The sequence below is a fragment of the Lotus japonicus genome, chromosome 3, assembly GCF_012489685.1.
Source record: "Lotus japonicus ecotype B-129 chromosome 3, LjGifu_v1.2".
In the NCBI taxonomy this organism is placed as follows: domain Eukaryota; kingdom Viridiplantae; phylum Streptophyta; class Magnoliopsida; order Fabales; family Fabaceae; genus Lotus; species Lotus japonicus.
The window spans coordinates 93,160,715-93,181,072 of NC_080043.1; the positions used below are offsets into that span (position 1 = coordinate 93,160,715).

General features: G+C 33.6%; 2 protein-coding genes and 1 pseudogene across 2 annotated transcripts; 1 reads left to right on the forward strand and 2 right to left on the reverse strand.

The window, feature by feature from the left end:
* Window positions 1-1,281: 1,281 nt before the first annotated feature.
* LOC130745039 (metacaspase-5-like) lies at window positions 1,282-2,283 on the reverse strand (annotated as a pseudogene).
* A 3,916-nt stretch (window positions 2,284-6,199) lies between these two features.
* LOC130745040 (uncharacterized) lies at window positions 6,200-7,360 on the reverse strand. Its single transcript, XM_057597189.1, has 6 exons — window positions 7,334-7,360; window positions 6,976-7,243; window positions 6,869-6,898; window positions 6,592-6,663; window positions 6,425-6,509; window positions 6,200-6,347 (listed from the first exon to the last, which is right to left on the reverse strand). The coding sequence occupies exons 1-6, from the start codon at window positions 7,358-7,360 to the stop codon at window positions 6,200-6,202; spliced, it is 630 nt and encodes a 209-aa protein (XP_057453172.1).
* Window positions 7,361-14,049: 6,689 nt separating this feature from the next.
* Window positions 14,050-18,175, forward strand: LOC130747544 (fructose-bisphosphate aldolase 1, chloroplastic-like). Its single transcript, XM_057600514.1, has 6 exons — window positions 14,050-14,327; window positions 15,166-15,435; window positions 16,518-16,627; window positions 16,753-16,843; window positions 17,172-17,441; window positions 17,728-18,175. Exons 1-6 carry the CDS (start codon window positions 14,145-14,147, stop codon window positions 18,004-18,006), a joined length of 1,203 nt encoding a protein of 400 aa, XP_057456497.1. The 5' UTR covers window positions 14,050-14,144; the 3' UTR covers window positions 18,007-18,175.
* Window positions 18,176-20,358: the final 2,183 nt, after the last annotated feature.

The following is a 20,358-nucleotide window of genomic DNA, read 5'->3' on the forward strand; positions in this document are numbered from 1 at the left end:
GTCTAAAAAAAAAGTTGAATGATTATATATATACAAAAGATGATAATCAAATCTTATTTGTTTCAAAGTTGCGCAACATGAACATTAAGCAAAAGGACTTGAGAATTTACGCAAGTCTATTTATAAGCACCTTTCTGCTCTAAACGAGAAAAATGATGATGCACTCACAAATAAATGTGAAGTTTTTTTATACCGTCAATCTAAAGATGTGTCACGTCAATTAATGGAATTAAATAAAAAAACTGATTTTCTCACATCCTTGGCCTGACCACATCTTGCAAACTAAAGTCAGCACATGTAATCTGATTTTCTAAACTAAAGTGACACTTCTTGCAAACTTTTTGCATCTAAGTCTTAACTTTCATCTCTAATCTCATTTGTAATTGGCCTGCACAGTCACCAGACAAAGCTGATTATGTGATAAGCCCAGCTAGTAGAATATGGGAACGAAAACGGAAAATGTCATTTCGCATTATATAGTGGTAGTAGACTGAAACTTGTAAACATGTCCATCAAAATCAGCATTTATCACTAATCAAATAGATGTATACATGATGGCTCTATTCTGGGTGTTTGGAAACTCAACATTGATGGCTCAGTTAGTCAGTTCTTAATCAGAGTAGTGAAACATTAACATGCAAAATATACACAAATCCTATTAGTAAATCACAAAAGAAAATCAGTTTTAATGCTGTGTGTCAAAAGTGTAAGCTAGAATAACATTTAGGTTTATGGGGTCACATCATTTACTCTTGGCTAAGAAAAAGGTTAAAGCATGGAACCATGAATTACTAACATTGCAAAACTACAAACCAAGAAACTTATTCATAGATCCTAGATATACCTGTTTCCGAAATAACCTAACGAGAATAAGTACATAATTGAAAATTTGGAGTGGAAAAAAAAATGCATGACCAATTTAAAAGGAAAGCACTTAAGGTTTAAATTTCAATTAACTGCTTAAACAAAATGCAGAACTGTCCTATATGTCACAAAGCTTTAGCTTGAGCCCTTTGGTAGGGGCTTTTTAAAGCTTATTGGAGCTTATCGACAAAAAATGCACTAAAAAAGCTCCAATAAGTGCTTTTTGGTTTGCATTCAAATGGGTACCAAACAACATATGATTCAGACCAAACGCTGTCATCAGACTACAACCATAGCAAAATAATAGTATTAGATTCAAGCTTTGCATCAGGCAAAGCACTATAAAATTTAGCAAATTTAAATGAGAACACACGAAACCTGAAATAACTAAACAAGAACAGATAATCTGACCAAAAACCATATGTCCTTCACATAGTACACTGACATCATTCAAATAATATATATACTAGTGTGCTATCTAATCAGCGGACAAAAAGGAGGCATAAGCATGGTGGTGGTCATTGGAATGCAGTCCAGGCTTTTGATGAATACCTTGCATCCTAAGTTTATCCATAGCCTTTCGTGCGAGCTCTACACTTGTAACTTGTCCCTGAGTCTCTTCAATTATATCAAGAATGATAGTGGTAAAAACCCCATATAATTTGTGTTGTTGGTTAGGAGGAGTAGTAGTGGTTGTGGAAGAAGCTAAGAATAATTCTGGCATATTGAAGGGTCCCCCGTTGGCGCAGGGAGCAACTCCCTCTTTGGGCTTCTTCTGGTGACATTGGAAAGCATTCAAGAGAATTAATCGTGAACTTGGAAAGCTGCTCTCCCATGAGTGGGTCTTGAGAGTTGGAGTTATGCAAGTTGTTTCCTCCTTGTCCTTGAGGATACCAAAAGGAGACAAACTGGTGGTGCAATAACACAAATATCCCTCTGGGATAAATTTAACATTTGGGTGTCTTGTGCAAAACCTTTTCCTGTCTTGTTTACTAACCGTTCGTTTTCCAGGAGTACAACACACGGTTTAGCAGCCATGGGCGATTAGGTGGATGAAGAGGATATCACCTGGTTTAGCATGCTCAACCAAATAGCATGTCTCCACTCGTATGTTGTAGTCAGTGGGTTGTGATTCGTCTGGGTCTCCATCTTCAATCAAGAGAGTGATGTTGTTCTCTGAAAACCCTCGCAGATCCATCAAGAATTTCTTCATCCTCAATATCTTCCCTTTCACATCATCAACATCATTCATTCATCTGTGGGTGGGTGTTTCAATCCAATCAACAGAGCTTTCTTTTCCCCTAAATTTCCCTCTACTGGCACAATCTTCTTCGTTTCCTCAAAATTTTCCTCTACTGTCACAAACTTCTTCTTTCCCGCTAAATTTTCCTCTACTGGCACAATCTTCTTCGACTTCATCATCCTCAACCACCGTATCTGGAAAGCTTTGAGGCTGTGGCGGTAAAGTTAACTTGGGTAAATTGGTGAAGAAGAGGATAAATTGGTTAAAAGAAAAGGGGTTGTCTAAATGACCCATGGTAATATTTGGGTTAAATAACCCATGATCTAGGTGGACCAATCACATTCAAGATAGCTAGTGTTCTTTACCCGTGCATTGCACGGCGATTAAATTTATTTGAAGTGGAAATATGTTTTAACTTAGTTTAGACTTTTTTTAGAATGTAAAACAGATATGGAACCGAACATATGATACAAACAGGTAGATGAATGGACAACATTAAATATATTAATTTGATGAGGATGTATACACCTCACATTGTCAACACTTGAATAGTAATAAGAACCAAGTTTTTAAGGAATGCATTACATTGAAATTGAAATAAGATAAACATAACAATGACAACGACATGAACGCTTATTAGAAGTTGCAGTCCATGATTAATGATAAAAACTCCATAATCGATCTTGTTGTCAATCAAGTAAATTTGAACTATAGAACCTACAAAGGCAAAAATTTATATAAGAGTAATAATAATTAGCCAATACAAATATAAACTGTATAATTTGAAAATGTTAAACAAACCTTATAAAAGTGCCAATAAACCTTCAAATTAGATGATCAATAAGCTGCTTGACATTTTTTTTATGCTGTCAAAAATAAAATTAATAACCATATCAGCTTTCCTATTAATGAAATTTAATTTGAAATTATTTGTAAGATAAAAAAGCACTTACATGTCAAATGTTATCGAAGACTTCTTGATACACCACGTTGCGTGTAGTGTTAGATACAACTCCTTCGTCATCTATAATGAGCATCTTCAACCATTTTCTAAATTTAACTCTAGAAAGTGTAACATATAGCTGCCCGTGAGTAAAGACAGACCTTGGCAAATACAGTCCAACATGAGATAAAGATTGCCCCTGACTTTTATTTATAGTCATTGCAAAACATAAAGTAATTGGGAATTGTCTGCGCTGGAATTTGAATGGAATGTCAGAATTAGATGGAGTTAAACTCATCCTTGGAATAAATGTTGTTTCGCCCATCTTGTTTCCATTTAAAACAGTAGCAACAATTATATAGTTAGTCAAAGTTTTGACTATCATTTGAGTGCCATTACAGCTTGGTCAATGTTTTGAATGAGCATGATCGGGACACCAACTTTTAGTTTAATCGCATGGTTTGGAATTCCAGAGCATTTGAAATCATTTAAGAATTCTGATGTAAACCATTCCACATTAACACCCGAATCTTCGTCTGACTTGCACAGAGTATCACAACTCAAATATTCTGTTTCATCACCAGGAATCATTGCTAACATAAAGTTGTTGATTTCCTCTACACTTTCAAGTGTTGGTGCAAGGATCGCTCTTTCTTGAAAGAATGATTTTTTTTGCAAATTATGTGCAAGTTTCGGATATGCAAAATTAACTAATTCAAGCAACGGTTCCTTACACTGTTCAATAAGAATATCTAGAGGAATCTCAATAAGTGTTTCTTCCTCATCAATTGTTTTAACTGTACCATCTCCCACTTGAAGCAACCAATCTGCAAACTCTTTTATTTCTGCTGCTGAAGAAGTCGATGTAGCTTTTTGCAATCTCATATTAACAGTCAACTTCATTACCTCGCAATGCTTCTACCGATATGAAGAATTGATAGCTGAACCGACAATTTAAGAACGGCTTCCTTTGGAAATAACTGGAAGTATTTGCCTAAAGTCGCTTCCTAGTACCACAACTTTACCTCCGAATGGAATGTCATAACCATGGGTAAACTGAGTCTTCATAATGTCATTTAGAGATCTGTCTAAAGCTTCAAAGCAATGTTTGTTTAACATAGGTGCCTCATCCCAAATAATTAGGCTTGCTTTTCTCAATAATTCAGCTTTTGGGGAACCTTGGCGAAGATTACAGGTTGGCATCTCATTTATTGAAATAGGAATAGAAAACCTTGAATGAGTCGTTCTACCTCTAGGTAACAATAGCGATGCAATTCCGCTAGATGCCACATTTAAGATGATAAGGCCCCTTGAACGCAAAGCAACAGATAATGTATTCCAAACAAATGTTTTTCCAGTTCCTCCAAAACCATATAGAAAAAAGAATCCACCGTTATCGGACAAAACAACATCCAAATCGTTCTTATAAACAATCTCTTGCTCCGAAGTAAGAGAACTGACCAATTCATCATGAATCTTTACCATTTCATCCTTATTATAATTCAACTCATCTGCGACGAATCTATTTTCAAAATTATGAATTTCTGAAAATTTTGAGTATGGTAAACATGGAAATTCCTTTAGCGACCTTCCATTGCCTTGCAATATTTTTTCAATCTCAATCATACATAAGTTATGTAATTCTTCATCCTCTATACAAAGATCTCAATGATAGCACAATGTATCAGTATACATCAGGTTGGTAAACAACAAAAATTAGGAAGGATTACGTAGTGCCTTAATTATGTTTATTTAAAAGCATTTATACCTTCGTAAGCAATGGGTTAATGCGGTGATACATTTGGGAATAATTTATTTTTGTTTTCACAGCAGGGAATAATTTATTAATGATTATAATGCATGCTATAATTTTCCGTCCATAATTGTAGTTACTTCCATTTTAAATAATTTAAAAAGAGGTATGAATCTTCTGGTATTAATTTATTTTAAAAGTCATTTAATGCTTTCATTTTTCTATAAGTTTGAAAAATCTTTGATAATGAAGAGAATGATGCTACTCATAATAAATAATTAATGCTCTTAAATTCATTTAAAAGTGTATGGAAATATCACGATTTTTTTTTTTACGAAATTAAAACTGAAAATTAATAGGAGTTATGGGTTCATGAAGTGATTAATTTGGGAATAATAGATTACGAATATACACTCAATATTTTACTTAATATTTTTTTAAAAAAATATTAAGTGTTGGGTTAAAATCTACACTATTAACTTAAATAAGGAAATTAAATAAGAAATTTATATTAAATGATAAATATTGAGATTTTATTTTTTCAATTTTAGAAAGAAAATGCATTTAATCAAGTGCAATTTTTTCCTTCTAATCATACTTACCAAAATTTTGTAATCAAATTTGCAATATTTTAAAAAAATGGTAGTATTGTTAACGTGATACTCATGGATAAAACATTTAAAAAAAAATTGACACATAAATGGGTTTCCTTAGTGAAGCTCTAATATAGATTTGTTCCGGATTTTTTTTTAACCTGAAAGAAATAATAGTGAGATTTGATTTTGAAAAAAAAAAGTGTTAATACAGTTTTTTTATAAAATATATAAAAAAACAAAAATTTGTACATCTTTAAGGTAATACTGATTATTTATCAATTTATCACATTGATTAACCAAATTCTTTTTTTATGGGTTGGAATCAATCAAACATTAATGCCCAAAGTTTTTCCTAATATTTAAAGCAGAATTAGGCAAGGAATAATAAATCATTTTCGTTTTTTAAATTAACGAAAAAAAAAACATAATACATTAACGAAATTCCCAATTTAAACCTGATCTAGGTCATCATTTCATTTTCTATATTTATTATAAAATAAAAAATAATACTTAAATATGTAAAGAATAATAATTAATTTGTCTACTATGAACCACAAATAATTAAAAGAAATGAAAGATTGCAGAAAATTAAATATTAATAATTGTGTCTAAAAAATTAATTCATCTTCTTGCTACATTTGCAAGCAGGGTAATACCAATCCATACCCTCTGCGATATACTTAACCGTACCAAGAACAATACAATAGGACTTTTGCTAAATTAAATGTGTAAATCAAAACGTGTAATATATGTTGTAACTAAAAATGGAGTGGAATATAAATTATTATTGAATTGTAAAGTCAAAAGTATACCTCAGCAAGATTTTTGAGTTGCTCAATGGTTTTCCCATCAATAAGTTTTAGGAAATCATCTTCAGGGGTAGATTTTTTTGCCGAGTCCTGCAGCGGGCTAATCACTTGTGCAGCAGTATCATTTGATTCCAAGAACCTGGAAGATCGTTGACTTCATAGTTTGTTATGATTAGAAAAAATGAAAGAGGTTTAAAAAATTAGAATAAAACTCACGGAGCTCGGAGAGGGGCAGCTTCTTGTATGAGAGGATTAAAAAGACCCTTTGTAGCCCCATAAACATTTTGGAGACTTGTCTTACCTGTAAAAAAAATTAGAATAAAGGAAAATAACATGCGCAACGAAATTTTGATCATTCGACACCAGATCAAACTTTTCAATACCTTTAAAGGGCTTGATCTTTGCACATTGCACCACCACAACAGTATTTGTTGCATCTCCCGATGCAAGATAACCTACGATTTCCGCAACATACTTTCCAAAAAATGCTCATTCAACCCTATCCCTATTTAAAAATTTAGGAAAATATAAAAATGATTTAATAATAATAAATAATGAAAAAATGTGAATAAAATTTAAATTCAAGAGTGTACTCATCTTTGTCAAGTTGAATAGTAATTCTCTTATGTTTTTCCACGTCTTTCTCAAATTCTTGCTCACCAGTTGCACCAGTGAGAATCCCAATTACATCTGCTCAATCAAAAAAACATTAATCCAAATTTTAGAGCAGTGATTTAAAAGCAAAAAGATTTGAAAAGAGTATATACCTATAAGAAAAGATGTATCAAGGTCCTTAGAAATTATATCAGAGAGTGGCACAAAATAATAAGGGCTTAAGTTTATCGCCTTGTTGGGAACCAATCTCACAGAAGTATGAATGTCAAAGTTGATTTTCCATGGATGCGAGGTTGGACGGAAGTCACGACCGCTTTCACCAACACCAAAAAATGAAATCTGATATACCCGACCTTCACTTAGCAAAGATTGGAATCGGTATATAAGAGTCTTTCTTACCAAAGCGTGAATCTTATGACCCTGAAATTCAACAATAAGAGAACATAAGAGATTTACCAACCATTTCAAAAAATTAACTTAAAACATGGTGATTATAATAAAAAGTTATACCTTATCATCCATAAGAATCATGTCCATGGAAAAGGGAAGCTTTGAGCCATATAAGCTTGAACTATGCCATAAACGAATAACCTTTGCCACAATAGTCTAATTCTCCTTCGAGGCATCGAGGGTGGTAACATCGTCAATTGCCATGAGATCAGAACAAAGTATATTTCAAAGCTAATTAATTGATGGATGATGAAAGGACCGATGATAGTGAAGAATAACATTAGGTGATTTATATAGAAATCAGATAAGTGTGGCTCACAATGTAAAGAAAAGGTGCAAAGAATACACCCTTGACTTTTTATTCGAGTATTCCTATTACAAAACTGAATATTCGAATTTGAATTGAATAAGATGAATAAATCTTAAATTTCCAGTCGAAAATATCCTAACATTTGATAGCATTAAATGTAATCAATCCAAATTCAAATTTTCCTCAGCATTTTGTGGTTTTAATTTGGTCGAACATATGGTCAAATTGGACAATAGTAAATAGAATCAATGCTAATTTGACAACATCATTCAAATTTGAAGTTTTTATTTAAGAGAATTAAATCAAATAAATAAATAGATACAAATCAATACCTAATTTTAAAAACATAATGCATTAACTGATATAGGTCAGCATTATGTGTAACCGTTTTTTTAGGTTTATTCTTTTATATTGAGAAAGGAAATAAACTTACTCAATTTTAAATTTTTTCTTCAAATTAGCCTAACCTTCTGGAATTTTTTTTAAAATCGGTAGCATTAAAGAAGGATAATCAAGGAGGCTGATTTTTTAGGTTTATTCTTTTATATTCATTTATACATCTATATAATTGCCCCAATCAACGACAATTATTCAATACTCCTGGAATTTTGGCTGTAAATTAATTGTGTGACAGTTGGAATTTTTGACTCATTGAGAAAGGAAGTAAATTTACTCAACTTTAATTTTTTCATTCAATTTAGCCTAACCTTCTGGAATATTTTTTAAAAATTGTAGCATTAAAGAAGGATAATTAAACTCGGCAATTTTTTGAATGTTGTTTGTATTCTATAGTTGTGGCTCTTCAATTTGACTTTTTCAAATAAATGAGTGGAATCAATTGGCATTGCATTCAAATAAATAGGTTTTATTCGAATAAATGTGTTGCCAACTAATGGGCCTCCATACCAAACTCATATAAAAATGGGCTTGTAATACTTTGGTCCAAATCAATGTCATGGTGACACTTGTCAGGTAAAGAGGGGGGTTGTGTGAAAGTTATTCTTGGAGTGCCAAATGTGCTAGGTGGGTCTCACAACCTTCCTCTTTTCAAAAGTATATAGATATAGATTAGTTCAAATTTTTATATTTTATTAATAAATTTATTTAGGGTTAAATATGTTTTTGTCCCTGACTTATACACAAATATAAACCGGTACCTGAAAAAAATATAAAGACTTTAGTCCTTTGAAATTTTATTTTTGATCTAAAGTGGTTCCATGTGAATTTTTTTACATCTATTTCGGTCCCATAAAATTTCCTCCATCAAATTACATCCCTTTTCCCTCATAATTATTTCAAAACCTATAAATTCATATCTTTATCTCCAAAACCCTTCCAACTTCTTCATCTTCAAAACCCAGAAATTTCCTTCATCTTCCTCCTCCTCCTTCCTCTCCCACCAAAACCACCGTCACCACCCAAACCCGCCCCCAGAACCACCACCACCGAACACTCCTCCCTCCCTTGGTCTGGATGGGTGTGTTTTTTCTCTCCCTCTCGATAGTGGGGTTGGGTTTTTGTAGGTCTTTAGCAGGTCTTGCCCAGAACTGATTTCTTGAGTTGTATTGGGTTGTTTGGGTGTTTGGTTGATTTGGTTTCGTCAGTTGCAGGGTGTTGTTTTCCCCTGCTTCTGTGCGTCTCCTGACCTGTTTTTGTTCTTCTGTACATATGATTGGTAGTATTCCCCATTCTTTTATTTATATATATAATTTGTTGATTAAAAAAAACACCTCCCTCCCCCTCACCCAACACCACCACCAACCTTTTTCTTCGAAGACATCGCTGAATTGTGTGATGTCAATTGGCACAGTGATAATATATTGAAGATTAGCAGTGCCTTTGGTGGTCTTTGGAGAATGATTCCGTGAAGTCTTGATTGGAAGATTTGTATTTTGTTTCTCTGGGCAACAGATATTGATAGTCACCCTAGCTAAATATGATTTGTATTATGAATTTTGTATAGTTTGTCTCTTAAGAATTAGGATAGTTGAACACAATATAGGATTTTTTTGAGTGTTTGTGATGATCCAAATAAACCAACCACATATATTCCTTTGAAAAAATTTCATTGTAGAATTACTTCACTTTTGATTGCATTGAAAACAATAAAAACGAAAAGATTATTGAGGGAGTATCATCATGTAAAGTGGTAGGAATATGATAGCTATGCTCTATGCTAGTGGTTTACGAGTTCCAGTAAGTGGCAGAGACATGGTTTGATGGAAGTCACATGAAAAGTTTTTTTTATATATCGGACAGGTTTGGTTCTCATTTGATTTATTTTTAGAAGCCGCACTCGATCACAGTCATCTTCTGGACCCGTAATTTTGTCATGGTGGTTTTGGGAAGGAGACGAAGAAGGTAGAGAGGAAGAAGATGAAGGAAATTTATGGGTTTGGAAGATGAAGAAGATTGAAGGGTTTATGAGATGAATTTCTGAGTTTTGGGATGGAGATATGAATTTTTGGGTTTTGAAATAATTATGAGGGGAGAAGAAGACTTAATTTGATGGAAGAAATATTTAAGGGACTGAAATAGATGTAAAAAAATTCACATGGAACCATTTTAGATCAAAAATAAAATTTTGAAAACTAAAATCTTTATATTTTTTTTCAGGTACCATTTTATATTTATGTGCATAAGTTAGGGACCAAAAACATATTAAACCCTAAATAAATTAATTAATAAAATATAAAAATTTCAACTAATTATTTTGAATGTGATTGGTCCACCTAGATCATGGGTTATTTAACCCAAATATCATCATGGGTCATTTAGACAAGCCCAAAAGGAAAAATATCATTAATGGTATAATTGGTGTTTTATATATTAGTTTATGAGTAAGTTTTTGATCTTTCGTGATAAATAACCAATCACACTTTCATGATAAATAGTCAACCACACTTTCTTAGCTTTTACGACATTTCTATTCTAAGTTAATCACATTTTTATTTAATAATTTATTTAGATATTTAACAATTTCAGTATTATTCAGCCTTCAAAAAAAAAAATTCAGTATTCTTCACTTTTTTAAAATCATTTTTATGACTTTTAAAATATTATAACTATTTTATTTTTTATAAAGGGTAAATTAAGGAAATCGAACATGATGAGATCCTGGCTCTTTCTTGTTTCTTTCAATTGAAAAAAGTTAGTTGGTCCACTGCAATAAGTCAATCTCCTCCTAGTGTGTTTAGAACCAAAGATAGAAAGTTATGAGAAGGTTAGAAACCTTCTATTGGGACTTTGGGGTAAACCTTTCTGAACGTCTGCTAGGGTTTTGAGTACTGCTTCCCCTTTGGGTGCTCATAGTCCTCCATATTTTTAACTAGGGGTGTTCAAAAAATCCGGTTTCAAGAACCAATTCATAACCAAACCATAACCATATCCAGAAAATCCGGTTTCATATAAAACCGGTTTTAATTTATCCATTTTTTAAAGTGGATACCAATATGGATATCCAGTTTTTAAATTTGGTTAAAAACTGGATTACCATATCCAAAACCAAATTCAATATTCCATTATTCATATTCCTAATTCATAACCGGTTTTACTTCCAATTTCCAAAACCCAAATTCAATTCTCTGTTTCAACCGTGAAAGAACCCTAATTCCCAATTCCAATCCAACTCGTCGCCGCCCAAAAATCTCGCTGACGCCGCCCAAAAATCCAACCGGTTTTTCTTTACTTTTATGTTCATCCTAATTTCATTTGGTGTATGTTCATCCTATTCTTGGTGTTACGGGAAACTCATAAAAGTTATATTCACGTTTTTTAGTCAATCATCTTAGACAAATTTGACCGTATATCATATTAGACAAATAAAATAACCAAATATAGTTTCAAAATCCAGTTTTAAAATCCGGTTTGAGCCAAATCCAATTTTAAAATCCGGTTTTCAACCAAATCCGGTTTTTCAATCAAATCTAGTTTTAAAAATTGATTCTGAACTAAATCGGGATTTTAAAACTGGTTTAAAACCGGTTTTAAACATGACCGGTTTTAAACTGGTTAAATCCGGATCCAGATTAAAAACCGGTTTTATAACCGGTTTGAGATATCAAAACTGGATCACTTAAAAAAATCCAAATTGTAAAACTGGTTTTAAAGTGGATATGGTTTGGTTTTAACCATATCCAGTTTTTGAACACCCCTAGTCCTCCCCCTTTGGGGGACTTCTCCTCCTCTAGGGAGTTTCTTTTCCTGCTTTAGGTAGGTTTCTTCCCACATCAGGTGGGTTCTCTTCCACATTAGGTTGATCCTTTACCCAAATAAGTGAGTTTGTTTTGGTTTTTCTCCTCTATTTTCCTTGGCCATCACCATCTTCCTTAACCCGCCGCCACATTATTTGTGAATCTTTGCTAACACTCTCTCATCACTATTTTTTTTTGCTACATCGGAAAATACTCTCTCATCTCTATGCCTTTCTTTTCAAAATAAGTAAGTTATTTTACATGGAAAGCTGGAGAGTAAAACAATTAAAAAGTGTTTATTATCATCAGTGATCTACTAATAATAATTGTTGACGAAAGAATTTTTTAATTGATCATCCTGATCAAAACAACCCAAAAAAACTCAAAAAAAAATTTATATGTGTATTAGTGTCTTAGAATTTTCGCCGCCAAAAAAATCAGCAATCATCAATCACGTTCCTACTTCTTTTAACAAAAGTAAGATCAAAGGATACAATAAAGAAGGATAAATATCACAATCTCTTAAAATAGAGTTAAGGTATGACACATCTTCATAAGTTATTCTCCAAGAATTAAACAAAATTTGAAGTAAAACTCTAATGTAGTAGAGATGATTCAACGAAAGCACAACACCTCTGCAATAACATGGGAGGTAGCTCGAGAGGGAGGACCACAACACACAACAAGAGAGAACCACCACAATCACAAGCAATCATCGCCATGCCCACATCCCCCAAGATAGTTGTGCAGCAAATAATGTTCATCACTCTTTAGTTTCTCCCGTGCTAATAATCATCATTCCCCTTAGCCGGTTTGTTACCAATCATCATTCCGCTTGAAATTAGAGAGATACTAGTAAGAACTTTTTTAACCACTTTCTTTAACATACTTCATGTGATCATGCCATTGATTTATTTTTTGAGAAGTTAACAAACTTTTTAATAAGAGAGAAATGTGTTGGAGAGTAAAATTTAGTAAATATATGCTTTCTTCTCATGTCAATCTACTTGTTGATTATGGATTTAAAGCTGTGTTTAGATAAATAATTTAATTAGACACTTGTATCAATAACTTATCACGTAAGTGCTTAATCATAAATTAGTAAGAAATTTATCAAATAAACTAAAAAAAACTTATAAGTTCAGCTAAATTCATATTTAAGTGTCTATACTATAAAATAATTTCAAATAACTCACTTCAAACGCACTAGTTATACATAGAGCACAATACATGGGAAATAATTTCTCAATTTTATTGCACTAGTAAGTAACATGTCTTCCACAGGATGTAAAAAGCTGGACTTTTGGGGTCAACACTCAACAACCACAAATCAACATCTTTTACTCCAAAATTTTGCAATTCTGAAGTCGAATATGCTTTATGCCACAATATTCTTCAGAGGGAGTTAATTAATGCTTTTAAAACCACCAAGAGAGGGACACTAGTATAGCATCATTAATATGTTAAGTAAAGCCATTGAACATTACATTCGTTTGATGTGTGGCAGAGGATGGAAGTACAATCACAAGGACGCTACTGACATGGCATGATTTGTAAACCTCATCACCCCAATCTCACCAAATTCTGCTTTCAAACCACGACCATAAATCGGTGAGAAGGAGACAAATCAGTTGAACAGCAATGCAAACTGTGACCTCATACAGTCACACTTGTTGTTTTTCCTAAAATCAACAATAATAATTGGCACCTTTTTTATGCATGTTATACATTTGTCACTAGAAAAGTATTATCATTGTATTATTTTCATTTTCTGAGTCATTTTTATAAGGTGGGAAAAAAACCATCCGTTTCAACCACGTAATGCTAATACACCATATATTTAAATTCGGGTTATGTCTTAATTTTTTTAAAACACTAATTTAGTGGTGAGAGTTATTTCGTCATTTATATCAACTTATTTTCTTTATCTTAAGACAATGTGAGACTTTTGAACACACAAACTCATGTCCAAAGCGGAGCATTTGAGGTGTAAATTTTGTAGTAGAATACACTCACTAAATGGATTTTAATGGGGTTTAATACTATCTTAAAATTTAGATTAGGCCTAACTTAACTCTACCAAAATCTAGCTTTGAGGTGAGAGTTGCTCTAGCCTAAGTACTTGGATTTATGTGATCATATCTGTAAGTGTAGGACTGTCAGCACAAGCCAAGCAAGCAGAAATTATCATCCACATGTCAAGAGAAGATAGGTGAGCTCATTGTAGCCTCAAATGAGACATCACTTGAGAATTATAAATACAGAGGAAGGAGTGGCATGTGTGGTAAAGAGGTGCATACAGAGGTTGCTGAAGGGGATAAGATTCATTGTAGTGCTGCTACTACAATCTGAAGTGAAGTAGTGAAGAATGGCCTCTGCAGCATCAGCATCTCTGCTCAAGTCTTCTCCTGTTCTTGACAAGTCTGAGTGGGTGAAGGGCCAAACCCTTCGCCAACCTGCTGTATCAGTTGTGAGATGCAACCCCACCACCAACCCATCAGGCCTCACCATCAGAGCTGGTTCCTATGCTGATGAGCTTGTTAAGACTGCGGTATGTGTCATAAAACTTTACACTTGATAGAAGCATCTCATAATTGAACTTGATTCTCCAAAAAAGTATGGTTTTCACCTTCATTTTATGCTTTTCAAGGACAAAAATATCTTCTTCTTTTTTTTACTTTATATCTCTTATTTCTAAAAGTTTCACTAGGTAATCATATAAATTAGTTTTACTGTTTCCCTTGCAAATTTAAAGGAAAATGTTTGTAGACAATCCATTTGGGTCAGTTAGGAATAAAGAAAAGAAAAGAAAAGAGAAGAGTGATAAGTAATAAATTTAATATACCATAAGTAGACACTTAAAAATGGCAGTCTGGTACATTAAAGCTCCTGTTATGTGCGGTGTCTGGAGAAGGGTTTGACCACATGGTCTTTATTTTTTACACAGGAGATTCTAGGACTTCAACCTGTGACCTTAATCACATGCAACAACATTTTACTCTCCTTCATGTTTGTAGTGTTTAAAATCAGGATTGAAAATGAAGATAAAACTGAAAACAGGTCTTAAGAATCAAACCCATAATCCATTTTTTATTATTTGCAATACGGAATTCAAGTTTTCAAACTAGCTTTGTTAGCGAACAATTACTTAATAGATGCAGTTTAGTTCCAATTGGTCTTCTTTATTGTTTACCATCTGTCATTCGTTTAGATTAGTGCAAACAAACATCCACACATCATTCAAGATAAAAAGTGAACGTAACTCTTCTTATATGTTTTCAAAGTCTATTTACAGTATCAAAACATACACTAAGTAATGGTTTTCACTTTTCCCAGTGTTGATGTAATGCTTGATTGTCCTTTGTCTGTTTTATTTGCTTGTGATACAGAAAACTGTTGCTTCACCAGGGCGTGGTATTTTGGCCATGGATGAGTCAAATGCTACCTGTGGGAAGCGTTTGGCTTCAATTGGGCTAGAGAACACCGAAGTTAACCGCCAAGCATACCGTACTCTTCTTGTGTCTGCTCCAGGCCTTGGCCAGTACATCTCTGGTGCCATTCTCTTTGAGGAAACTCTCTACCAATCCACAACTGATGGCAGGAAGATTGTTGATGTACTTATTGAACAGAACATCGTTCCTGGTATTAAAGTTGACAAGGTAAGCCATTTCAGTTAAATAAATGCTATTTCAGTTTCTGCTATGTCTGAACAAATAGTGAGAAGGATAACATTGATCTCTACTTATGTGTAATTGTCAGGGCCGGTCCCGACATTTTGGAGGCCCTGAGCAAATAATAAAATGTACCCCAAGTTTTTTTAAATAACATTATCTATTTAAATTGTAAATAGCATCAACAAATTCAAAAATATGTTACACTTATTTAAGAAATTTAGCAGATAATTCGTCGCTACTTTTGTGACGAAAGTTTCCGTCACTAATTCCGTTATATAAATGTTTAAAATATAAAATTTTAAAAACATCATACAAAATGTAGCAAGTCAGATTCGAACCTGGGCACTAAGGGAAGAGAGGTTATAACTAGCCTTAATGTTGCCAACAGTACTAACATCTCTTACTTTAATAATTTAGCGTTTTTTTATTATAGACGTTTAATAAAATTTTTTATTTTGGGGCCCCTTCTTTTTGGAGGCCCTGGGCTGTGGGCCTGCTTGCACAGGCCCAGGGCCGGCCCTGGTAATTGTACTGTCATTTGGATATTTGTATTTGTGCCCATATAGAAATATGCTTCATGCCTTGAACAATAGTTATATGTACCATACTGGGAATTGGCTTTTCTTGACTTGATAATGGTGAAAGTTACAAAGACTAGCTGATCACTTTTGAAGCAACATCATCAAAATTATTGGTACCTTTTATGTAATATGAAACTATATGAAAACATAGGTGAAATGATTATTAGTATGTTTGGATTGACGGGGTGCACGCGGTTCAAAGTATGGTAACTCCAGAAGCTACACTTTATAGTTTCTCTCTATAAGTGATTATGATGCTTCCTGCTGTAGAACCAAACATGTTACATACCAGGACAATTAGACAAACTTTTGATGCGAGTCAAATTGCTTATGCACTCTCATATTCCATTAAAACACTATTATGAACTAAAGGTTTCTTGGTCACTAGCATAGTTTGTTAGTTTGGGAAGACTATAATTAAGGATAGAGGATTTGAATGGTGTTTATGGGCACACTAATAATGGTTTTATGTGCTGAAAACAACAGGGTTTGGTACCACTGGCTGGTTCCAATGATGAATCATGGTGCCAAGGTCTGGATGGTCTTGCCTCTCGCTCAGCAGCATACTACCAACAAGGTGCCCGATTCGCCAAATGGTGAGTTTGTGTATGGTCCACGTGTTTGGCAGTTAAATACTAAAATCAGAATTTCATTTACTCATTTTTCTATGGTACTTATGCTAATTTTTTCATTGTATGAAACTTAACTTGTTCCATATTAGGCGTACCGTTGTGAGCATCCCCAACGGTCCCACTGCTTTGGCAGTTAAGGAAGCAGCCTGGGGTCTGGCTCGTTATGCTGCAATTTCTCAGGTGAGAAAACTAGTGAAGCTATTACCATGCTTGGATTAACTTATTTTTCCTTAGAATCAATTCTGGCATTCAAAAGCTACTCTTCTACTCAAAATTGATTCTGCCTTCAAAATCAATTATGTAATATTTTCCAAACATGAACATAAGCTATTTCTTTTTGATAAGTTGAAATAACTCAAACAAGTATCTATTTTAACTTTTTTAGAAATTCTTTCATTTAACTTACCTATGGTATCTAAACTCTTATGAGGGCTTTTTAGTTTTTTACTAAGTTAAGAACTGAAAAATTATACAAGCTTGAAGCTAATCCAAATTGATCATTTTTTAGGACAATGGGCTAGTTCCAATTGTGGAGCCTGAGATCCTGCTTGACGGTGAGCATGATATTGAAAGGACTTTTGAGGTAGCCCAAAAGGTGTGGGCTGAGGTTTTCTTCTACCTTGCTGAGAACAATGTCCTGTTTGAGGGTATTCTCCTCAAGCCTAGCATGGTTACCCCTGGAGCTGAGAGCAAGGACAAGGTCTCTCCTCAGACGGTTTCTGATTACACCCTCAAGCTCCTTAAAAGGAGAATTCCCCCTGCTGTCCCTGGAATCATGGTAAGTCACACTGTCAAATGCATCATTGCATTCTTTATATTTCACGGTTAATTATGTCCACTGCAGAAGCTACTATCTCTAGCTTTTCGCATAATTAAATTTGAGACTAGGATCACTTCTCTATGTTGATTGCCAAACATCTATATTCTATAATCTATATAACCACCTAAAAGTGATTTTAGTAGATGAGAATTGATTTTTAAGGCTCTCAAATGTGGAACCAAAAATACACTATTTCTAACACCCTCTTGATGATGTGCTGACCAAAGTTGTATACATTATGCAGTTTTTGTCTGGTGGACAATCTGAGGTTGAAGCAACCCTGAACTTGAATGCCATGAACCAATCTCCAAACCCATGGCATGTGTCGTTCTCGTTTGCAAGAGCTCTCCAAAATACCGCCTTGAAGACATGGGGGGGTCGCGCGGAGAACGTGAAGGCAGCACAAGATGCACTCCTTTTCCGTGCTAAGAGCAACTCACTGGCTCAGCTTGGGAAGTACAATGGTGATGGTGAATCTGAGGAGGCCAAGAAGGAGCTGTTCGTCAAAGGATACTCCTATTAAGATGTTATTAGTGTGAACATGATATATGATAGGCAGCACCAGCACTTGACTGAGGATGGAATTGGAAGATTTGTTTGTCAAAAAATGTGTAATGTTTTATAGTCTTGGAGACTATTTTTGTTTATGGTTACATGCATCTTCCCAACTTAATTAATAATCTTGGAATGAATGTAGCAGCGTGATCTATTGCCAATCAAAAATAGCAAACAAAAGATAAGGTGAAGGCAACTATCTTGGCAATGAAAAGTAACAAAATTTATAAGAAGTGAGAGAAATGTGTCGATGTTTCAAAAATTAAATCAACAGTGACTATTTACATACAAAAAAGAATATCGGGACACATGCAACACCTACTAGGTGTCTTGAAATTTCTGGTGTATATGAACCGATTTTGATAAATCAATGAGTATGTGGAGTATGTTTTAAATATTTTTGGGGGTAAAAATGCCATTGATTGGCAGAACACTGCCATCAAATTTAGTCATTGGTGTTAGAAGTCCCACATTGGCTAGAGATAAGGCCAATTAAGTGTTTATAAGGGTTGTGTAAACCTCAACTCTTGAGCTAGCTTTTGTGGTTGAGTATAGGTCTCCCAATTTCTAATAATTGGCCCTACTCTAACACACGAAGCACATGGGGAACCAAGTAATCTAGACTAGTTTGTCACTAGTGTCTTGGAGTGTGTTACTAGTATTTTTTCAATGACTTCACTTCATGCTAGATGCACGGAAGGCCCAAAGATAATTATGGCCCAAAAGTCCAAAACAGCACAGAAAAAAAAAGTAAACAACTTAGTGAAGGAATGAAAGAGAGATTTGACAAAAAAAAAAGGGAATGAAAGAGATAACCATTACGTAAAGAATGAATTGGTTTTAACCAATCAAAATGAAATCATAATATAGAAATCTTAAATTGTGGGGCAATATACATATACACATACATATAAATAAGTAGTGGAGGCAAATAATACAAAGAAAATAATTTTTTTATAAAGTAAATAATACAAACAACATAGTATTAAGACAACATGAAAAAGTTTATGGGAACAATTGCCCTTGCCCCATACCCTATAATAGTATAATGTAAATCCACCATTGGCTACATACATAAGATAAGTAATAACTTGTATATACTATATAGTAACTGATAATATATACATTTAGGGTGGATAATAGTCTCAAATGATAACTTAAGTGATAAAAAGTAAAGATATAAAAGTGCAGGTGCATGAATTGATCTACACAAAGATAAATCTCTCTCTCTCATAAATAAATTGTCCCATAATAAAAAACACATGGGGTAAGATATAAAATGATGATTTTTTTTGGATACATTACTTGAAAGTTCTATTAATAATCAAATTACATCAATATTAATATTAATTGATTTGAAGAGTTAAGTTTACATGTGGTATTGCTACTAAAAGCATTCCTTTATGTACTTCTTTCCTGATCTAATTAAACGTTCAAAGGAAGGTGCACTGCATCTTACTTTACTCCAAAGCCTGAGATTGATTAGATTAAATGAAAGATGGAGCAATTACTGAATGTAGCAGAGTGATCCATCGCTTGCAAATCTCCTAAGTGTTCCCTTCACTCTTTATTCAAGTAATTGACTAATATAAATTATAAACCTTAGCTCTGTTAGTAGCCCATAAATCATTACCACACTTCACTTTAAAAATAGATCGTTTGGATAACATTTACTTTCATCAAAATCAATTCTAAAAAAATTACTAACATAATTTTTTCCCTTTAGTTGAATTAATTTTAGCTTTAGGTTTAATTGTGGGATGATTTTTAAAAATGCACTGTAACTTGTAGGACAAAACCCATTGCTCATGGTATCTAATTAAACCGTGACAAAGGCTGCAAACATGGAACTCATTCTTTATAAAAGGCTGAAACCTCTTTATTCTGAGTTTTGCATTTTTTTCAGCCCCTTTGGCACTTTTGCATGTGCAATTGGAATGGCGTTTATGGACTTTCTGAACAAGCTTAAAGACTGACTTCTTTGGGTTAAATTTCTGATACTAAGACCTTAAATGGTCGTTCCATGATATTACATGGTTCTCAACCTAGACATAATAATTAGTGGCTTAGTCTTCCCTGGTCATGCTCGAATACAAAGTCGACCATATTTAAAAGTTGTCTGTCGAAATGTATTAGTTATTCTCAGATAATACTTTTCACGATGGATGATCACTAATCATGCTCAACATTTCGAGCATGTTTTGAAGTATTCAGCCATAGTGCATTCACCATACTTTGATGTTGGCTCGACCACTATAAGTGTAATATATATACTAGTTGACAAACAATTCAATATGTTTTTGATCTATGTTGCAACTTA

Bases quoted from the DNA above. Each gene is read 5' to 3' on its own strand.
- LOC130745040 (XM_057597189.1), bottom strand. From the start codon at position 7,360: ATGGACATGATTCTTATGGATGATAAG. The intron at 7,244-7,333 runs GTATAACTTTTT...GTTGAATTTCAG, and splicing joins TGATTCTTATGGATGATAAG to GGTCATAAGATTCACGCTTT. The intron at 6,899-6,975 runs GTATATACTCTT...TTGATTGAGCAG, and splicing joins TGATACATCTTTTCTTATAG to ATGTAATTGGGATTCTCACT.
- LOC130747544 (XM_057600514.1), top strand. From the start codon at position 14,145: ATGGCCTCTGCAGCATCAGCATCTCTGCTCAAGTCTTCTCCTGTTCTT. The intron at 16,628-16,752 runs GTGAGTTTGTGT...GTTCCATATTAG, and splicing joins GGTGCCCGATTCGCCAAATG to GCGTACCGTTGTGAGCATCC. The intron at 17,442-17,727 runs GTAAGTCACACT...TACATTATGCAG, and splicing joins CTGCTGTCCCTGGAATCATG to TTTTTGTCTGGTGGACAATC.